This window comes from Cebus imitator, unplaced genomic scaffold (assembly GCF_001604975.1).
Source record: "Cebus imitator isolate Cc_AM_T3 unplaced genomic scaffold, Cebus_imitator-1.0 Scaffold72, whole genome shotgun sequence".
Taxonomy (NCBI): domain Eukaryota; kingdom Metazoa; phylum Chordata; class Mammalia; order Primates; family Cebidae; genus Cebus; species Cebus imitator.
Window position 1 is genome coordinate 6,460,055 of NW_016107387.1, and position 19,654 is coordinate 6,479,708.

General features: G+C 49.0%; 1 protein-coding gene across 1 annotated transcript in view; it reads right to left on the minus strand.

Annotated features, from left to right (window-relative positions):
• Positions 1–19,654, minus strand: part of DNAH2 (dynein axonemal heavy chain 2) — a 110,880-nt gene that overhangs the window by 49,769 nt on the left and 41,457 nt on the right. Inside the window, exons 21-41 of the mRNA XM_017531365.2 lie at positions 18,947–19,147; positions 18,705–18,861; positions 16,837–17,011; positions 15,935–16,098; positions 14,095–14,256; positions 13,890–13,993; positions 11,150–11,306; positions 10,916–10,998; positions 10,622–10,802; positions 10,093–10,231; positions 6,958–7,175; positions 6,593–6,694; positions 6,039–6,164; positions 5,306–5,416; positions 4,571–4,759; positions 4,037–4,140; positions 3,751–3,940; positions 2,805–2,985; positions 1,853–1,980; positions 1,358–1,510; positions 967–1,092 (exon numbers count right to left, since the gene is read on the minus strand). Of these exons, the coding sequence (XP_017386854.1) occupies positions 967–1,092; positions 1,358–1,510; positions 1,853–1,980; positions 2,805–2,985; positions 3,751–3,940; positions 4,037–4,140; positions 4,571–4,759; positions 5,306–5,416; positions 6,039–6,164; positions 6,593–6,694; positions 6,958–7,175; positions 10,093–10,231; positions 10,622–10,802; positions 10,916–10,998; positions 11,150–11,306; positions 13,890–13,993; positions 14,095–14,256; positions 15,935–16,098; positions 16,837–17,011; positions 18,705–18,861; positions 18,947–19,147 (3,151 nt within the window). The remainder of the gene's footprint in view (positions 1–966; positions 1,093–1,357; positions 1,511–1,852; positions 1,981–2,804; positions 2,986–3,750; positions 3,941–4,036; positions 4,141–4,570; positions 4,760–5,305; positions 5,417–6,038; positions 6,165–6,592; positions 6,695–6,957; positions 7,176–10,092; positions 10,232–10,621; positions 10,803–10,915; positions 10,999–11,149; positions 11,307–13,889; positions 13,994–14,094; positions 14,257–15,934; positions 16,099–16,836; positions 17,012–18,704; positions 18,862–18,946; positions 19,148–19,654) is intronic.

Below are 19,654 nucleotides of genomic sequence, written 5' to 3' on the forward strand. Positions count from 1 at the left end.
CTGCAACCTCTGCCTCCTGGGTTCAAGCGATTGTCCTGCCTCAGCCTCCCGAGTAGCTGGGACTACAAGCACAAGCCACCATACCCAGCTAATTTTTGTATTTTTAGTAGAGACAGGGTTTCACCATGTTGGCCCGGATGGTCTCGATCTCTTGACCTCGTGATCTGCCAGCCTCGGCCTCCCAAAGTGCTGAGATTATAGGCGTGAGCCACCACACCTGGCCATTCTTATGCTTTCTAAAACCCCCTCTTCCATTCCACTGCTCTCTGATACTAAATGGCTTCTAGCAGCTTCTCCTCAAAACTACCTGATGAGGTGAGAAGCAGAGGCATGGAGGACTGATGGGCACAGAGAAAGTGCAAAGTCAACAGATTAGAGGTTTTGATGAAGTCAGAGCACTGCTGCATGGATGCGCCTGAGCAGGTACATTTGAGCAGGTCAGCGGGGAAGGGAGTTGGGGTCAGAGAGCAGAAGGTTTGGTTTGAATAGTCTATCGCTTTATACATAAGGAAGTCCAAAGAGAGTTCAACTGACTTGCTCAAAGTCATAGCCAGTAGACGGCAGAACAAGGCTTGGAAGCCAAGCTTTCTGTTCCCACATGCATATTCACATATGTGGTCAGGGAGTGTGTGGTTTTGTGTTTTTGTTTTGTTTTTTAAGATAGGGTCTTGCTCTGTCACCCAGGCTGGAGAGCAGAGGCATGATCTCAACTCATTATAGCCTCAACCTCCTGGGCTCAACCAATCCTCCTACCCCAGCCTCCTGTGTAGCTGGGACTACAAGCGTGTGCACTACCATGCCTGGCTATTTTTTGTATTTTTTGTAGATATGGGGTTTCACCATGTTGCCCAGGTTGGTCCCAAACTTCTGGACCCAAGCAATCTGCCCACCTCGGCCTCCCAAAGTGCTGGGATTATAGGCACGAGCCACAGCGCCCGGTTGGGGAGAGTATTAAGGGACAACTACCTTGCCATAGTCAATTACAGGCAGCTCAATGTTGGGAAATAGGTCTTGCACAATAGCATTGAACAGGGGCACGTCCACTGAAGTGAGCTTGGCAATGTTCATATCTCTCATTGAGAGCAGCAGAACCTGGATGGGAAAAGACAGAGACTCAGGCTTGACGAGCCAGGGCATAGGCCCCTCACCTCCAAAGGGTTTCAGGGCAGGTGCCAAGAACAATGGATACACCAGTTAGCAATTAGCAAAGCAATGGGCAACAAGGGAACGGGGACAGGGACAGGCGGGAGGGTGGGAATCCCAATCTGGGGAAAGAAAGGGTCTGAAAGACTTGAGAGAAGCAACACGGGGCCGGTGACAGTGGAAGTCAGGTCCAAAGGCTGTGTTCTTGCTCTACCTCTTCATCAGTCAGATCTGGTTGTAGGCGGCGCTTCTTGCCAGCGTAGCGCAGAAGGGAGGTGAGGGCACGCAGGCCAAAGTCATAGTGGTCCTGTCTGGAGAGCTGCTGCACGGCCAGTGAGTAGAGTGTATACACCTTCTTGGCCAGAATCTGGGGAATGAAAACAGAGGAGGAAACAGTCCCTCTCCCTACAAATCCCTCTGCTTCATCTCAGGACAGTCAGAGGCAAGAACCCAGGTCTCAGGACATGAAGCAGGTAGCAGGTGCTCTACAGACTCCTAGAAGATCGTGTGAATCACGTCATCATCAATTAGTGACATCACAGAAGAGAAACCTCGCTCCTCTCAATTCTTCTCCACCCACATCCAACTGACCGTAGTCTAAGTTCTTTATAGGATAAGCTGATTGTGGGGCCTTTGGGGAGTTCCTCTGGCCAGGGAATGATTATGAAAGGGAATTAAAATCATTGGAGAAAAGGGATTATTAGAGTACCTTGCAGTTGCCAAAGCCCTCTCCAAAAAGAATGATTTCTGCAATGAGGGTGGAGTCAGGCACCACCATGGCAATTGGACGGAACATGGATTTAAGATTTTCAGGAAGCTCTGTGCGGCCAGCATAGCCTGGAACACAATGCCACTTTTTAAGAATCATATATTTCCTCATCTTGATTTGCTTCCCAAAAGTCACTTTCCAATCAATCTTATCTTCTCCCACCTAACACCATCCTTAACTTTCTCCCCAACTCCAAGATCACATCCTTTCTCGTCTCAGCCCCAGCCCTTCCCATCCCACTTTGGTCTTCTTTCTTATCTACTGTCCTTTCTTTACTCTCTGCGTGGCCCTGTTTCAAACTCAAAGAACAGAGCTGTCAATTTCCCATCTCTCCAAGTTCTATGTATAGCTCACATCAGTCCTAATAGAAATCACAGCTGTTCCTCTTATTCGTTCAGTTCCTAAACGCTTTCCTATGCCTGTGCTGTCCTAGACCCTTCCACCAGAGCTGTTCTTAGGGAACAGTAATGAGAGACGCTTGGGCCTGCTGCAAAAGAGATGGCAGATAGATCAGAACTCTGGGAGCTAGCGCAATGGGAGTAGACAGCTAAGTATCTTGAAAGACGAGGGCAACGGCTGGGCGCGGTGGCTCACGCCTGTAATCCCAACATTTTGGGAGGCCGAGTGAAAAAAAAAAAAAAAAAAGACAGGGTCTACATAAACACACATAAGTGGTTATTAATCCTTTTAGGGAAAACAGTAAGATTGCCTCCCCTTTTCCCAGAAAGTTGTGCGTTTATCCTTCTCTCCCCTTTGCTATCTTCAGCCAGACTTCCTTAGCTATATGCTTTTGAATGGAAGGGGGACGAGGAGGATCCACAGTTACTTGCCCTGGATACCAGGTACCAAGTTCTTCCCACCCCGGGAACCCCATCCACTCCCTGCCACCTACCAGGATTCATGGTAATGAAGATCCCACAGGACCACACCAGATTGATTTCGAAGCCCTCAAAATGGAAACGGGTGAGGCCGGCAGCCAAGGCGGATAGGATGGACAGGATCTGCTGGGCCACCACCGACAGCACCTCAACATTGATGCGGTTAAACTCATCAAAGCAGCCCCAGGCTCCAGTCTACGGGGTTCGAGGCAGAGTCACTGGGAGCAGGAGAGGTGCCCCAAGATGCTAGAAAGCATGATTAACACACCCCCCTTCCTTAAAACATTTCAATGGGCGAGGCCGCCTCCAGAATAGACATAGGGAGAAGGGCACAGGAGTACACTGTTGTAGCCTCTGGCCAGAGCTTTCCATCAGACGGGGCCAATCTGAGATGATGCTAGAAAGTGTGGGTTGGGAAGAGACCGGGGTAGGGAACTTGTGCACCCTGAGTGTCTACTCTGCTCCAGTGTACACACATTATTTTCTTTAATCTTTTATAATCTTCTGATTTTGCAAATAAGCTACGTGAAGCTCAGGAAGGGGAAGGGACTTTCCCAGTTGTAAGAATTACATGTGGCTGGACGCGGTGGCTTATGCCGGTAATCCCAACACTTTGGGAGGCCAAGATGGGTGGATTATGAGGTCAGAAGTTCGAGACCAGCCTGGCCAACATGGTGAAACCCTGCCACTACTAAAAATACAAAAATTAGCCAGGCATGGTGGCGCACACCTATAATCCCGGCTACTCTGGATGCTGCGGCAGGAGAATTGCTTGAACCCGGGAGAGGAAGGTTGCAGTAAGCCGAGATCAAGCCACTGCACTCCAGGAAAAAAAAAAAAATTACACATGATGCAGTGTCATGAAGCTACAAAGCACTGAACCAGATTTGGGTTTCAGTTTATTTTCTGGGACGAAAAGGTATTTAAGGGGTCTCTGGCACAGGGTGGCAGGATACTGACCTGGGCCAGACCTGAGTACATTCGGCCCATGGATTTGTAGTCCAGGCCCTCAGAGCAGTTGACCACAATGACATATATGCCCATGGCCTTGCCCAGGTCCTTGACAGTCTCCGTCTTTCCTGTGCCTGCCGGGCCTTTGGGGGAGCCCCCCCGGTGCAGGTGCAATGCCGTGGTCAGTGTCATGTAACACCTGAGAATTGAGAACAGGACTGGAGTCAGAGTCCGGGAAGCCCCTCAGCTTCCGTTGTCCCCACCCCAGCCACCTCACTCATCCCACACAGCAGACCTGTCCGTCAGCGGGGTGATGACAAGCCGGCCCGAGTTACCCAAGTACTCATAGCTATACTGAAATTGTGTGTTGGTCTGTCGGATCATACAGTCATCGAGATCCTGGGGAGAACAGGAGAGAGGTGGGCTTGGAAGGAGAGTTAGAGCTGGGACAGTGACTGAGAGTGAGGCTCAGAGTTGTCAGGGAGGCTGCAGTTAAGGGATCGGGGTTCCCTTTTAGAGTTGGAACGGGGAGTGGCTTATGGCCAAGACAGATAATGGATGTCACATTGCACGTCCACCCCAACCTAATGCAGCGACCACCTGGAGTGTTTCTGAGTCCTGTTCAAGTGACATTCACAGTGAGCCCTGACTGGGACAACTACATGCCACTCCTGATTGTGGGGAGGAGACGGAATGAAGAACTGGATTAGGGCACTGGGACAGGACTAAGGGTCGGCTGAGGATATCCTTGGATTTAGAGAACGTCAACGCAATGAAAGCATTAGGATCCGTTTTAGGCTAAGAGAGCAGGAGTCGGCTCATCTGGCACCTTCTCCCAGTAGAACCGAAGTTGGCTGAGCCAGTCAAAGGAATTGACATCCATGAGGCCACTCTTGTAGAGCTTCTCCAACACATCCCGGGCATGAATTTCTATCGTCACCAGAGCCACAATTTTAAGCCGCATGATCTTGGTCAAATTCCCCCTGATGGCTTCTGAATATTTATTCAGGATTGACACCTGTGGCATGAGGCAGCAAGGAAGAGAGCAGGCAGAACAATGCGGCCAAAGCCTGCTCACCCCTCGCCCCACCCAGCACCACTTCCAAGCTGGTGCCGATCCCACCTGCTGTACCTCCTGGTAATTCTGCTCCACTGAGGACCGCCCCCACTGGACTTCCATCATAGAGCCCTTCCATCTGGCCCTTTTCCACCAGCTCACCTCTAACTCTGATTGCTGCCTCCCTCCAATTCCAGCTCCAGGCCTAGCCCATACTTGCAGAGCACCCACCTGCTTTTTTCTTTTTTTCTTTTTTTTTTTTTTTTGAGACAGAGTCTTGCTCTGTCGCCCAGCGGCTGGAGTGCAACAGTGTGATCTCTGCTCACTGCAGCCTCAACCTCCTGGGTGTGCCGCCAGCTAATTTTTGTATTGTTTGGTAAAGACGGGGTTTCACCATATTGCCCAGGCTGGTCTCGAACTTGTGGGCTCAAGCGAGTCAGCTCCTCCCACCTCTGCCTCCCAAAATGCTGGGATGGCAAGCATGAGCCACCATGCCCAGCCTCCCACCTGCTTCTTCTTCACGACCTTGAGGATTTTCTTGTCTCCCCGCTCCTTTGCTGTCAGCAGGCACTTGGTGACATCAGCTGTCCACTGGATCTGACTGGCAGTGATTACCACCTGAGGATGTGCAGAAGCCGTGTCCCAAAGCCCGGTCCTCAGCTACCCACACGGCCCAGCTCCCAAGTCCCAGCTATTTCAAGAACGATGTGCCTCTCCCAACTGCACCCAGTCTGCTCTGAAGGATGGGACATGGGCCTCAGGTCAGGAGCTAAGGGTCCAGCTTGGAGTATACCAGAGCCACAGCCCAGAAAGGGGGGTAAGAAACCATACTGTATGAGACTCAAGATTCTGTCTTTCCACTGGCCACCTCCTTTTAACTCCATCTTCCTTGTTCCCTCGTTTCTTTCTTTATTTTTGTATTTTTTGAGATGGAGTGTTGCTCTGTCACCCAGGCTGGAGTGCAGTGGCAGGATCTCGGCTCACTGCAACCTCCGCCTTCCGAGTTCAAGCAATTCTCCTGCCTCAGCCTCCTGAGTAACTGGGATTACAGGCGTGCACTACCACATCCAGATAATTTTTTGTATTTTTAGTAGAGACAGGGTTTCATCATATTGGCCATGCTGGTCTTAAACTTCTGACCTCAAGTGATCTGTCCACTTCGGCTTCCCAAAGTGCTGGATTACAGGCGAGAGCCACAGTGCCTGGCCCTTGTTCCCTTATTTCTATGGACCCAGCTCACCTGGCCAGCCCACTCCTTCACCCACTTGTCCCTCTTGTTAAGGAACTTCTTGAGGGCCAGGCGGCAGTTCCGGAGAAGGTCCCGCAGGGTCACCCTCATGGTCCGTTCCACATCGCCGAGCCAGGACTGGGGGAGATGGAAGAAAAGGACAGTTCAGCCTTAGGGGCAGGGCCAAGGTCCTCCACAGGGAAGGCACTTGGGAAGCGGCACTCCAGGGCTTGGTACCCAGAGAAAAGCAGGAACGGGCAACAGCTGGTCTCGAACTCATGGGCTTAAGTGAGTGGGCTCCTCCCACCTCTGCCTCCCAAAGTGCTGGGATCACAAGCATGAGCCACAAGAGAAATGGATCCCTGAGAGAAATGGAGGCTAGGAGCCAGATGGTCTGACTTTCAAAGGAAATTTCCATTCAGGGCAGATTGTCATTGTCAGGAGTGGCAGGAGGGAGGCGGAGTGACCATCGGCCATTCCCAGAGCTCCTCTCTCCTCGTGCAGCCACGCGAACTTTCTATAGGAAGAAGAACCAGCTTGGTCCTCAGACCCTCACCACTGCTCACCTCCACGGGCCCTTCTAAGAGCACCGAGTGGAGGAAGTCAATGTACTCGCCGTCACCTGAGAACATTCCCACAGCTTCCCATTTGCTGCTGGGCCCTCCAACCTGTAGAAAAAAGAAGCTACTCACAGCCTGGGCTGCCCATGCTTGGCATCCACCTAGAAGTACTGGGGCCTTCTGAGAGTAATTTCTGCTCCTCTCCCCTCCTCTCAATATTACCAATTCTAAGACGTCCTACCCACTGAGGAACGAGAATCATTGATTAACCTGGTCCTCTTGTTGGAAGGGCAGGGTCCCCTCCAAAGCCTTTCATACCCCAACAACCTCCCTTCCCCACCCACCATCTCACCGTGGCCACTGCTACCGACCTTCTGGATTCTCAGCAACTTGATGTTGTCAAAGCATTTTTTGAGGTGTGGCTGCACGGCCTCTGGGTTTCGGGACTGGCCCAGAATCTCCAGCAGGTCATCGTTGGACAAGAAGTAGAAGCGGGGGAAAATATGTCGCTTGGTCTCTAAGTACATATCCAGAGACTTCTGAATATCTTCCAGGGTCGTGTTCATCTGTATCAACATGTCCAGGAGGCCTGGGAAGAAGAGTGATGAATGACATTTGATGGCCTTCTTTCCACTGCCCTGAGGGGATCTGGATGCCCCAACTTTGTGTTATTTGCCAGCTCTTGAACAGTGCGGCACAGACTACCATGGGGGTTTTTGGATGCAGAGAAGTATCCCAGACCCTCTACCATGCTCATCCCATTCTCTCCATTAATTCATTCCTCAGTATTCATTATGCACTATTGCACATGTTACCATTTATGCATGAATGATACATCATATGAGATTTCATTAATACTTATCCATAGTTTCACTTTCCATGGTTGCAACTACCTGCAGACAACTGTGGTCTGAAAATACTGAATGGAAAATTCCAGAAATAAGCAATTCCTAAGTTTTCACTGGACACTGTTCTAAGCAGTGTGATGCAATCTCTCCCCATCCTGCTCTGTCCCCCAGGGTGTGAATTATCCTTCTGTCCAGCGTCTCCACGCTGTGGAGGTGCCCTGCCTGTGAGTCACTTAGTAGCCCTCTCAATTATCAGATCAACTGTTGCGACATCACAGCAGTGCCTGTGTTCAAGTGACCCTGATTTCACTTAATAATGTAAGCAAAAGTACAAGAGCAGTGATGCTGCCAATTCAGATAGTCCAAAGAGAAGCCGTAAAGTGCTTCCATACAGATCTTCCTTCCTTAAAGGAAAAGGTGAAAGTTCTCAGCTGAGGTTGCTGAGATCTACAGTAAGAATGAATCTTCTATCCGTGAAACTGTGAAGGAGGAGAAAGAAATTTGTGATTGTTTTGCTGTCACACCTCAAACTGCAGAAGTTACAGTCACAGTGCATTAATAAGTGCTTAGTTAAGATGGAAAGGGCATTGAATTTACGGGCGGGACACACGAACAGAAACATGTTCCGACTGATGGCAATTGGGTTCAATACTATCTGAGGTTTCAGGCGTCTACCGGGGGTCTTGGAACATATCCCCAGTGGGTGGCGGACACTGTATAACACGACCGCCTAAGAACTTGGGGGTCAAGTCCATCTTCCCTCATTTTCCATGGGCAAAAAAGGAAAAAGGGCTGGGGGAAGAACTTGGGAATCCACGGGCCAACCCAAGAGCTTCTGAAAAGTAGAGATTACCCTCCACTTACACAATCTAACAAGTTAAATCATTTTATTTAGATACATGTCATGTACACACAGTGAAAGAAATCTGCAAGGACTAGGGTTGCCAGTGTCCCTCATGTCATAGCAAAAAGAATCCCAGAATGGGGTGGCAGAAGACCCCCGATCAAACAGTAGTTCCTTTTTTTTTTTGAGACAAAGTCTCACTCTGTCGCCCAGGCTGGAGTGCAGTGGCGTGATCTTGGCTCACTGCAACCTCCACCTCCCAGGTTCAAGCAATTCTCCTGCTTCAGCCGCCCAAGTAGCCGGATTACAGGTGCCCACCACCACACTCAGCTAATTTTTGCATTTTAAGTAGAGGGAGTTTCACCATGTTGGTCAAGCTAGTCTCAAACTCCTGATCTCAGGTGATCCACCCGCCTCGGCCTCCCCAAAGTGCTGGGACGACAGGCGTGAGCCACCATACCCAGCCCAAACAGTTCTTTTACTTACTGGCATGTCAAGTAACTTCCTCAGGTTTTGATCTCTTTGTGTATAAAATGGCAATAAAATCCATCTCAAAACCCAATGTGAGATACTAATTGAAATGTACTCATGTGTGTAGCCTCTCAACAATGTTAGTTTCCTCCCAGCCTACAGCCCCATACCTTAGGTCTTGATTGATTTTTCCCCTTGTCTTCCCAGTTCCTAGCTTTCTGAAGAAAGGATGGACACTAGTGTAAACTCAGAGGTGACCCTCTTGCCTTCAAGCACAGGGCCTACAGGCTGTCGGATCCTTTGAGTGAAAACCTAAGTGTGATCCCCCAAGATTCCAGGCAGACTCAGTTGCTGTGGACAAGATAGATTCGTTCTTTGCATTCAACAAAGGGATCATTGTTTTTTTGGCTTTGCTTATAAACTGTTCCAAAATATAATTCTGTCAATTATTTCAGATAGTATCAGTTGTCATTCAACTTTGCATATCATAACTTGTCATGTTTATCTTTAATCAGAACAATTAAAGTTATTTTTATTGATATGTATACTCAAGGCTCTTGGAAAAATGGAGAACTGTTAGACTAGCCCTAGGTAAAAGAAAAAGAGGTCCTCTGCACCTCCTACCAGAATTCTTCTCCACAGGATGCCCGTTCTAGGTGCCCATTGTCAAACTTGACTCCCCGATTCTCTACCCCAATCTCCCCCAGTCAACCAGACCTCGCTATGTGTTCATCTTGCCACCCATCCCTTTCTTCCCTATCCCTGACCCCATCCCATGGCTGAAGACTAGTTAATCTGATAAACTAAAGCCAATGTAGGCTGGGCTTGGGGACCTGTAATCCCAGCACTTTGGGAGGCCGAGGGAGGTGGATCACATGAGGTCAGGAGTTTGAGACCAGCCTAGCCAACTTGGTGAAACACTGGCTCTACTAAAAATACAAAAATTAGCTGGGCGTGGTGGCACATGCCTGTAATCCCAGCTACTTGGGAGGCTGAAGCAGGAGAATTGCTTGAACCCGGGAGGCGGACATTGCAGTGAGCCGAGATTGCGCCATTGCACTCCAGCCTGGGCGACAGAGCGAGACTCCATCTCAATAAATAAATAAAATAAACTCATCTGACTGATTCCATAGCCCATGCTCTTAACCATTATGTTATTATACTCTACTCAGATATTTGTTGGGTTTAATTTATGAAATTATGATTTAATGCTTAGAAGAGGTGATGATGGGAAATGTGATGAGAGCTGGGGGCATCAGTCTTTTCATAAATGAAGCACACAACCAAGACCAAGCATAGTGCCAACCGAGGCTGTGCCAGGGCAGGAGCCCCGGAGCTCTGACCTGGGTGATGGGTGCTCCGGAGAGCATTGTTGTCCTTGCTCATCCGGTCCATGATGGTTTTCCAGTTGCTGTTGACCTGGTCAAATAAGGCTGATTCATGGGGCAGCTGCTTGCGGATGTCCTCTCCTAAGAAGATATTCTGAAGGGGCCAAAAATTGCAATGAGAGGCCATTTCTCACGCATTCTCCACCCTCTGCTCCCTGTTCCAAGATCACGGATGACAGTTGATTAGAAGATACAGAGTGCTAGCTGGCAGATGCCCAAGTTCTACAAGGAAAGTTGCAGGTGGGGGGCCAGGTACCTGGGTCTAAGAAGAAAAGTGGAAGAAAAATCTTGGAAGAAGAACAAAAACTTATTAGGGAGGGAATCTAAATGAAAGGTAATAACTAAGAATCAGATGTCTGGGTCCTAGACGAAGAGTGACTTTAAAGGTAGGAGAATGAGGCTGACAACAGGGCAAAATCTAGGTCCTAAGCAAATGAAGGAGTAGAAGCAGGAAGCTGGAAGATCTCAGGCGCTGAGTCCTGACCTCTAAGTACATCCACTGACGCTGCACTGTGAGAATCATCTCAATAACTTCCAAAATGAGGGAGAGGCAGCGTTCCCAGTGGTCCACCTCCTTCTCAAAGGCCTTGACAAAACGAGATGCCTTCATGGTAGACAGAGCTACCTGGTTATCTTCCAGTGCCTGGAATACTTCTTCTGTACCTCTGGGACACAAGAGGTCAAAATCATAGTCCATCCTCACTGCCCAACCTTGGTCCTCACTCTGCAGCCCAAGTCACACAGCCCTCCCTTCTCCTAGAGCCCCAGCTCCCCCCACCTGAGCCGATGATGGCCTTTATCCTTGTAAGGTACTATGTCTAGCTGAGTCACATCCCAGGTCTTGGCAATGTTTTGTAATGCCTGTGGAGAGAAAATGGGGGACACAGCAGTCAGGTATCTCTTCCCCAAGGGGAACAGGAGCTGAGAGGCGCCATCAGGTGATGAACAGCTGGAAGCCTGCGCTCCAGGAGGCATAGGAGGTGCCGGAGCCTGGGAGACGACTGTGTCATACCACTTCGATAGCCAGCTCTTTAGTTGCCGAAGCAGAGATCTCTCCAATTTTCTCCACATGCTGATCCATCCCAAGCTCCACAATCTGCTCCAAGGTGAAGCTTTCAGATTCCTGATCAAACTCCCGCTGGATCTCATCCCTGACCTGGTCCCAGTGCCTGCAGCCAGGAACAGGAGGGTGTGAGGTCAGGAGCATTACCATTACTCCCCAATGCTCTCATTGGGATGCTACGATTCTGCATAGTTATTAATTCATGATTCAACACATTTTGCTAAACAGGGTCAAAAATGCAATCCTAGGCACCATGGGGAATACGAAGGTTGATGTGAGAGCCTCCAGGAGTTGATTCTCTGGAGAGGGAGTTAAGGTAGATGTGCTTACAAAACACACAATGAATCACTGCAGGTTTACTCTAGAGCTGCACTGAGTAAAGGCCTTACATGAAACATCTCATATCATTCTCATGGCTACTCTATAAATTAGGAATTATTATTACTCCATTTACAAACGAGAAAGCTGAGGCTTGGAGAGGTTAAATAATGAGGCCGGGCACGGTGGCTCACACCTGTGATCCCAGCACTTTGGGAGGGCGAGGTGGGAGGATCACGAGGTCAGGAGTTCAAGACCAGCCTGGCCAACATCGTGAAACCCCGTCACTACTAAAAATACAAAAATTAGCTGGGTGTGGTGGCGTGCACCTGTAGTCCCAGCTACTCCAGAGGCTGAGGCAGGAAAATAGCTTGAATCTGGGAGGCAGAGGCTGCAGTAAGCTGAGACTACACCATTGCACTCCAGCCTGGGTGACAGAGTGAGACTCTGTCTCAAAAAAAAAAAAAGGAGAGGTTAAATAATGTAAGCAAATAAAATGGTTAGGTTATATATAACCATATAACACAATGGTTTTGGCATTGCCAAAAGCATTATACCGGAAGAGAGATAAAGAAATAAAATTAGTTTTCCTTAAATAGATAGATCACGATTAAAACACCATTTATAAAAATTACTTTATTTTTATAAATCTATTCCCAATGGCTTGAGATACTTTCTCTACCATAACAAATTCCAGATGGATTAATAGTTAAACTTGAAAAACACAAAGCATTAGAAGAAAGAATGGAGAGGGTATATTTTTAACTTTCATATAGGAAAGGTCTTTCTAAACAAGGCACAAAGGCAAAAACCATACAGAAAGAAAGCTATACTTTTGTCATACAAAAAACAAAATCTTTTGTATGACAAAGACCTAAGGCAGGACAGGCACGGTGGCTCACACCTGTAATCTCAGCATTTTGGGAGGCCATGGCAGGTGGATGACTTGAGGCCAGGAGTTCAAGACCATCTTGGCCGACATGCAAAATCCCATCTTTACTAAAAATACAAAAATTAGGTGGGGTGTGGTGGCTCACACCTGTAATCCCAGCACTTTGGGAGGCTGAGGTGGGCGGATCACCTGAGGTCAGGAGTTCAAGACCAGCCTGACCAACATGGAGAAACCCCATCTCTACTAAAAATACAAAAATTACCTGGGCATCGTAGTGCATGCCTGTAATCCCGGCTATTCGGGAGGCTGAGGCAGGATAATCACTTAAAACCCGGGAGGCGGAGATTGCAGTGAGATGGCACCATTGGCCTCCAGCCTGGGCAACAAGAGCGAAACTCCGTCTCAAAAAAAAAAAAAAATACAAAACTTAGCTGAGCATGATGGAGGGTGCCTGTAATCCCAGCTACTCGGGAGGCCGAGGCACAAGAATCACTTGCACCTGTGAGGCAAAGGTTACAGTGAGCCAAGATCACGCCACTGCACCCCAGCCTGGGCGACAGAGTGAGACTGTCTCAAAAAAAAAAGAAAACAAAAAGACATAAGGCTTAATCATGATAGACAGGTAGACAGGGCAGGAGTTAGAGAACATGAAGTCAGCAAGGCTGGATGCCCCGAGACAGTGCAAGAAATAGAGGACAGTGGCAGGCTTGGTGTCTGCGCCACATGTTTGCCGAGCACTAACTCACAATAGCCAAGATGTGGAATCAACCTAAATGTCCATCGAGCAATGAAAATGTATATATATATATATATACATATATATACAATGGAATACTCTTCAGCCTCAGGAAGGAAGAAACTCCTGTCATTTGCAATAATGTGGCAGAACCTGGAGGACATTATGCTAAGTGAAATAAGCCAGGCAAAGAAAGACAAATACCGCCTGATCGCAGTCATATGTGATATGTGAAGTCTAAACAAGCTGAGCTCACAGAAGCAGAGTAGAATGCTGATTACCAGGGGCTGGGGTGGTAGGTGGAGCCTTGGGAGACGTTGCTTAAAGGACAGAAGATTTCAGTTAGACAAGAGAGATGAGTTCAAGAGATCTCCTGTACATCACAGCAATAATGGTGAATAACAATCTATTGTATACTTGAAAATCACTGAGAGTAGCTTTTAAGTATTCTCACCACAAAAAATAGGTATATGAGGTAATGCATATGATAATTAGCTCAATTTAGCCATTCCACAATGTGTACATATTTTAAAACATTATGCTGTACACCATAAGTGTATGCAATTTTCATGCGTCCATCAAAATTAAATGTTTTTTAAAAAGACGAAAGAGAAAAAGACATACATTTATGGACAGAAAGGAGGAGAGGGCTGTGAACGCTGCAGAGAGGGGAACGGGAGGGACCCGGTGGAGGTGCAGGCCAGCGGGCAAAGCAGTCACCCTAAGCAGAGGAGCAGCCTCACCTCTCTCTAAGGGCAGGGTTCCACAGGTCTGAGATGAGAGGCATGGTCCTCTTGAACTGCTCTATTTTCGAGCGAGTGGTTTCAATAATTTCCCAGTTCCGGTCCTGAGCAAAAGTGGGAGGCATCAGAAGACCCGACGACCTCCCTGGGAACAGACCTGATCCTCAGCCGGCTGCTCTTCCGCCTCCCTCTCCTTTCTTCCCACCTTATACTCTTTGGCTAATCTTGTGAGGCGACGAAACAGCCCATGGGCCGTGGTCTCCATGGTCTCCGTCTGCAGGGTCAGGAAGCGGCCAGTCTTCCACTGGTTCCAGTTCTCCTCCCAGTCGCGTGTGATCTCCCAGACCTGCTGGAGGGCATCGAGCTCCTACAGGGCAGAGAGAAGCATTTCGTAAAGTGGCACCTGTCCTCTTCCTCCCTGATGGACGCCCAGGCCCTTTGCTGCTCTCCCTCTGTGAAGCTTCCCCTCGAGATAACAGAGCTGCCTCTTCAGTCCACATTTTTTTCTCCACTCTCTTGCCTTAAGAGCTCATCAAGGAAAAAGCACATGAAAAGATCCTCAACGTCATGAGTCATTAGGGAAATGCAAATCAAAACCTCAGTGAGATGCCACTTCACACCCGCTAGGATGGCTAGAACCAAAAAAAAAAAAAAAGGTAAATAAGGGTTGGCACGAAGATCTGGAGAAATAGGGGCCCTGGTACACTGCTAGTAGGAATGTGAAATGGTGCAGCTGCTGTGGAAAATAGCTTGGCAGCTCCTCAACAAGTTAAACATAGAGTTTCCATATGATTGAGCAATTCCACTCCTAGGCTTACACCCGCAAGAACGGGGAACAGGTGTTCAGACAAATACAAGTACACGCATGTTCATAGCAGCACTGACTCTCTTTAGCTAAAAGGTGGAAACAACCCAAATGTCCATCAACTGGCAAATGGATAAACAAAATGTGGTAAATTCATGCCATATTCAAATATGAATATTCAGCCATTTAAAAAAGGACTGATCCATGCTACACCATGGATAAACCTTGAAGGCATAATGCTAAGTGAAAGAAGCCAGATTAAAAAGGCCACGTATGACATGGTTCCATTGGTATGAAATGTCTAGAATAGGCGAATCAAACACATGAAAAACAGATTTATAACTGACAGGCGTGGGGGAGAGGGAATGGACATGAGTGCTAATGGGCAGGGTTTCCTTTAGGGTAATAAAAATGTTGAGCCGGGCACGGTGGCTCATGCCTGTAATCCCAGCACTTTGGGAGGCCGAGGCAGGTGGGTCATGTGGTCAGGAGCTTGAGACCTTCCTGGCCAATCTGGTGAAACCTCGTCTCTATTAATATACAAAAAAACTAGCTGGGTGAGGTGGTGCGCACCTATAGACCCAGCTACTCAGGAGGTTGAGGCAGGAGAATCGCTTGAACCCAGGAGGCAGAGGTTGCAGTGAGCCAATATCACACCACTGCACTCCAGCCTGGGTGACAGGGCGAGACTTCATCTCAAAAAAAAAAAAAAAGTTTGGGAATTAGATAGAAGTGGTGTGAATTACTAAATGTCACTAACTGTTCACTTCAAAATGGTTAATTTTGGCAGGGTGCAGTGGCTCACACCTGTAATCCCTGCACTTTGGCAGGTCAAGGTGGGTGGATCACCTGAGGTCAGGAGTTCGAGACCAACCTGGCCAACATGGTGAAACCCCATCTCTACTAAGAGTACAAAAATTAGCCAGGTATAGTAGTGGATGTTTGTTATCCCAGCTACTTGGGAGGCTGAGGCACGAGAATCGCTTGAACCCGGGAGGCAGAGGTTACCGTGAGCTGGATCATACCACTACACTCCAGCCTGGGCATCAGAGCAGGACTCTGCCTCAAAAAAAAAAAAAAATTAAATTTTTTACATGAATTTTACCTCAACTGAAACCAACAAACAGAAGCTCCTCATGAGCTCCTCTCCCATCCCACTGCCTTTGTGGTCCTAAGGACCCATTCTCCTGTCCCTGCCCCTGATCGACGGTTACCACGGGGCCCTCGCTCAGCACGCCACCTTCTCTAGGTTCTGAAGGTCCTTAGAGGGTGGCTGCTCGATCTTGAAGAGGCCCAGGTTGGCTCGGAGGCTGTTTTCCTCTTCCCGCATGGCCATCAACACGGCCCGCACTTGTGTGATCTGCTCTAGGGCGGACATGTGTCCCACGTTGCTGGTGAAAGGGCCTGTGGGAGATTCAGGATGAAGCTCAGCTTCCTGCCCACGTCCAGCAAGGAAGGCCACGGCTCTCCTGTCTCTTTGTGGGCAAATCTCACCTCTCTCCTCACGTGAGAGAGAGAAGGGAAGGAGAGCAACAGGGAACGCATTGAAAGAATGGTGGTTAATCTTAGCAGAAACTCCTAAATGCAACTTGAGAGTCAGGAACAGATGGAATACAGTAGTCGGGATAAGAAAAGTAGAAATGGGGGCCAGGTGTGGTGGCTCACGCCTGTAATCCCAGCACTTTAGGAGGCTAAGGCAAGCGGATCACAAAGTCAAGAGATCAAGACCATCTAGTCTCTACTAAAAATACAAAAATTAGCTGGGCGTGGTGGCACACGCCTGTAGTCCCAGCTAATGGGGAGGCTGAGGTAGGATAATTGCTTGAACCCGAGAGGCAGAGGTTTCAGTGAGCCGAGATCACACCACTGCACTCCAGCCCGGTGATAGAGTGAGACTCTGTCTCAAAAAAAGAAAAAGAAAAAGAAAAAGAAAAGCAGAAATGCTATGAGCTGCGCCACTGCCTCCCCCAAAACTAGAGCCCCGGGTGTCCTCATCCTTTGCTCCTGAGCTGTGGCTCTTACCCGGCCCCAGCACTGGCCCTCCCATTCCTCTCCCTGTTCTCACCGTCCCAGGACCTGGGCTCGGAAGGCAGGGTCCCTAAACAAAGGCTAAAGAAGTGGGAGAAGCAGATCAAGGAGTACCTTTGAATTCGAAATCTTCCAGAAGCGTGTGTGCTTTCTTCTTGAAATCATCTGCTGAGTGGATCAGGCCTGTCTTGAATTTCTCCTTGTATTTCCTCAGCATTTGCTCACTGTCCAGCAGGGTTTGTTGGAAGACAACCCACTCCCCATTGAGACTGTCTAGCATCTCCAGTACCTGGGGGTGCCAGAGAGTGGAGGATGACCAGGAGCAGGAGGTCTGCCCTCTCATCAAGGCTTTTTTTTTTTTTTTTTTTTGAGACAGAGTTTTGCTCTTGTTGCCCAGGCTGAAGTGCAGTGGTGCAATCTCAGCTCACTGCAACCTCTGCCTCCCAGGTTCAAGCAATTCTTTGGCCTCAGCCTCCAGAGTAGCTGGGACTACAGGCATGCACCACCATGCCTGGCTAATTTTTTTTTTTTTTTTTTTTTTGGTATTTTTAGTAGAGACAGGGTTTCTCCATGTTGGTCAGCCTGGTCTTGAACCCCCAACCTCAGGTGATTGACCCGCTTCAGCCTCCCAAAGTGCTGAGATTACAGGTGTGAGCCATCATGTCCAGCCTCATCAAGGCTTTTTGGACTCATTTCTGATCCTCCAGACCAGAGTCTAGGGATGAGTTTTGCATGTGTGACAAGGCCTAAAACGATCGAGGTATGAGTTGCCTAAAAGAAACCCAGGCTGGGCGCGGCGGCTACGCCTGTAATCCCAGCACTTTGGGAGGCCAAGATAGGAGGATCACTTGAGGTCAGGAGCTTGAGACCAGCCTGAACAACCTGGCAGAACACTGTCTCTACTAAAAATACAAAAACTAGCCAGGTGTGGTAGTGTGTGCCTGTAATCCCAGCTACTCGAGAGGCTGAGGTGAGAGGATCATTGAGCCCAGGAAGTTGAGGCTACGCTGAGCCATGGTTGCACCACTGCACTGGGCAATGGATCGAGCCCTGAAAAAAAAAAGGAAAGAAAACAAAAGAAAGAAAGGAAAGAAGGAAGGAAGGATCCAGGAGTTGTCTGTCTGAGAATGAGGTCAAAAGAAAAAAAAAGTAAATGCAATAAATAAATCCAGCTGGGTGCAGTGGCTCACACCTATAATCCCAGCACTTTGGGTGGAGGTCAGTGGATTGCTTGAGTTCAGGAGTGCAAGACCAGCCTTGGCAACAAAATGAGACCCCATCTCTACCAAAAATACAAAAATCAGCCAGGTGTGGTGGCATGTGCCTGTGGTCCCACCTACTTGGGAGGTGGAAGTAGGAGAATCACTTGAGCCTGGGAGGCAGAGGCTGCAGTAGGCTGAAATTGGGCCAATGCAATCTCAGGGTGGCAGAGGCAGGGCCAGAAGAAGGAGGAGGAAGAGGAGGAAGGGGAAGGGGAAGAAGAAGGAGGAGGAGGAGGAAGAAGAGGGAGGGGAAGGGGAAGAAGGAGAAGGAGGAGGAGGAGGAAGAAGAAGAGGGAGGGGAAGGGGAAGAAGAAGGAGGAAGAGGAGGAAGAAAAAAGGAGGAGGAGGAAGAAAAAAGGAGGAGGAGAAGAAGGATAAGAAGGGAAGAACAAGAAGGAGGAGGAGGAGGGGGACAAGGTGAGGAAGAAGAAAGAAGGAGGAGGAGAAGGAAAGGAAGAAAGAGGAAGAAGGAAGGAGGGGGAGGAAAAGAGGAGAAGGAGAAGGAGAGGAAGAGGAAGAAGAAGAAGAAGGAGGAGGAGGAGAAGGGAGGAATCCAGAAGCTGAGTGAAGGTATCGTTTGACCTGGCTTTGGCTCTCAGAGACTTTCACATCTGGAGTCTTCTCTGTCACTTCTCACTCTCCCTGAGGACGGCCAAGCACCTCCCCTGAAATCTGTTTCTGATATGGGTCCCAGGTAGACCAAACACCGAAGGAACTCACACTGTCCTGGACCGGCACCTCGTACTTTTCGAGAATGGCAAATTGCTCGTGTATGGGAGGGATCTGAGTCTCCAGGTTGGGCAAGTCATGCTGCAGGGTATCCATGAGCTGCAAGCTGACCCCCAGTTCCTCCAGCGTCTGCGGAGGGCGGCTGATTCTGAAGACGAGCAAAGGGGGCGCCAGTGAGTGGAAGGCCCAGGGTCTGCCCCTGCCCCCTTCCTGCGGGGCGCCCCAGCCCGCACTTCTCTGCATTCTCCTTCAGGTAAGTGTGCAGCTCCAGGAGACGCCCCGCCGCCATCTCCTTGAGCAGAGTCGTGAACTTGTTCTGCCACTCATTGCAGTGCTGCACCAGGGAGAACTTGAGGTGCGAGCAGTCCAGCAGCACAAACTGGATGTTGGTGACAGTCTCCTCCTTCTGCACGTTGTTAGCAACTTCTGTGTAGCTGCAAGAGCCCAGATCCCAGCGAGGACGTTGTTTTCTTCTAAGACATGCCCCCTATCCCGAAGCAGGCTCAAGGTCTCATTTCCTTCCACCCAAACCTGGGCAGCAGCTCTACAGTGTTCATCTACTCGCGAGCATCCTTCATTCCAATCTGCCCCAGCCATGTAACTGTGACTGTCACTTTCCCAGACACTGGCTATATGATAGCAGTCAAGCTTCTTAGTGTGGCATTCAAAGCTCTAGAGTGAGGCCAGCTGCAGTGGCTCATGCCTGTAATCCCAACACTTTTGGAGGCCAAGGCAGCAAATCATGAGGTCAGGAGTTCAAGACCAGCCTGGCCAACATGGTGAAACCCCGTCTCTACTAAAAATGCAAAAATTAGCCAGGCATGGTGGTGGATGCCTGGAATCCCAGCTACTCGGGAGGCTGAGGCAGGAGAATTACTTGAACCTGGGAGGCAGAGGTTGCACTGCACTCCAGCCTGGGCAACAGAATGAGACTGTCTCAA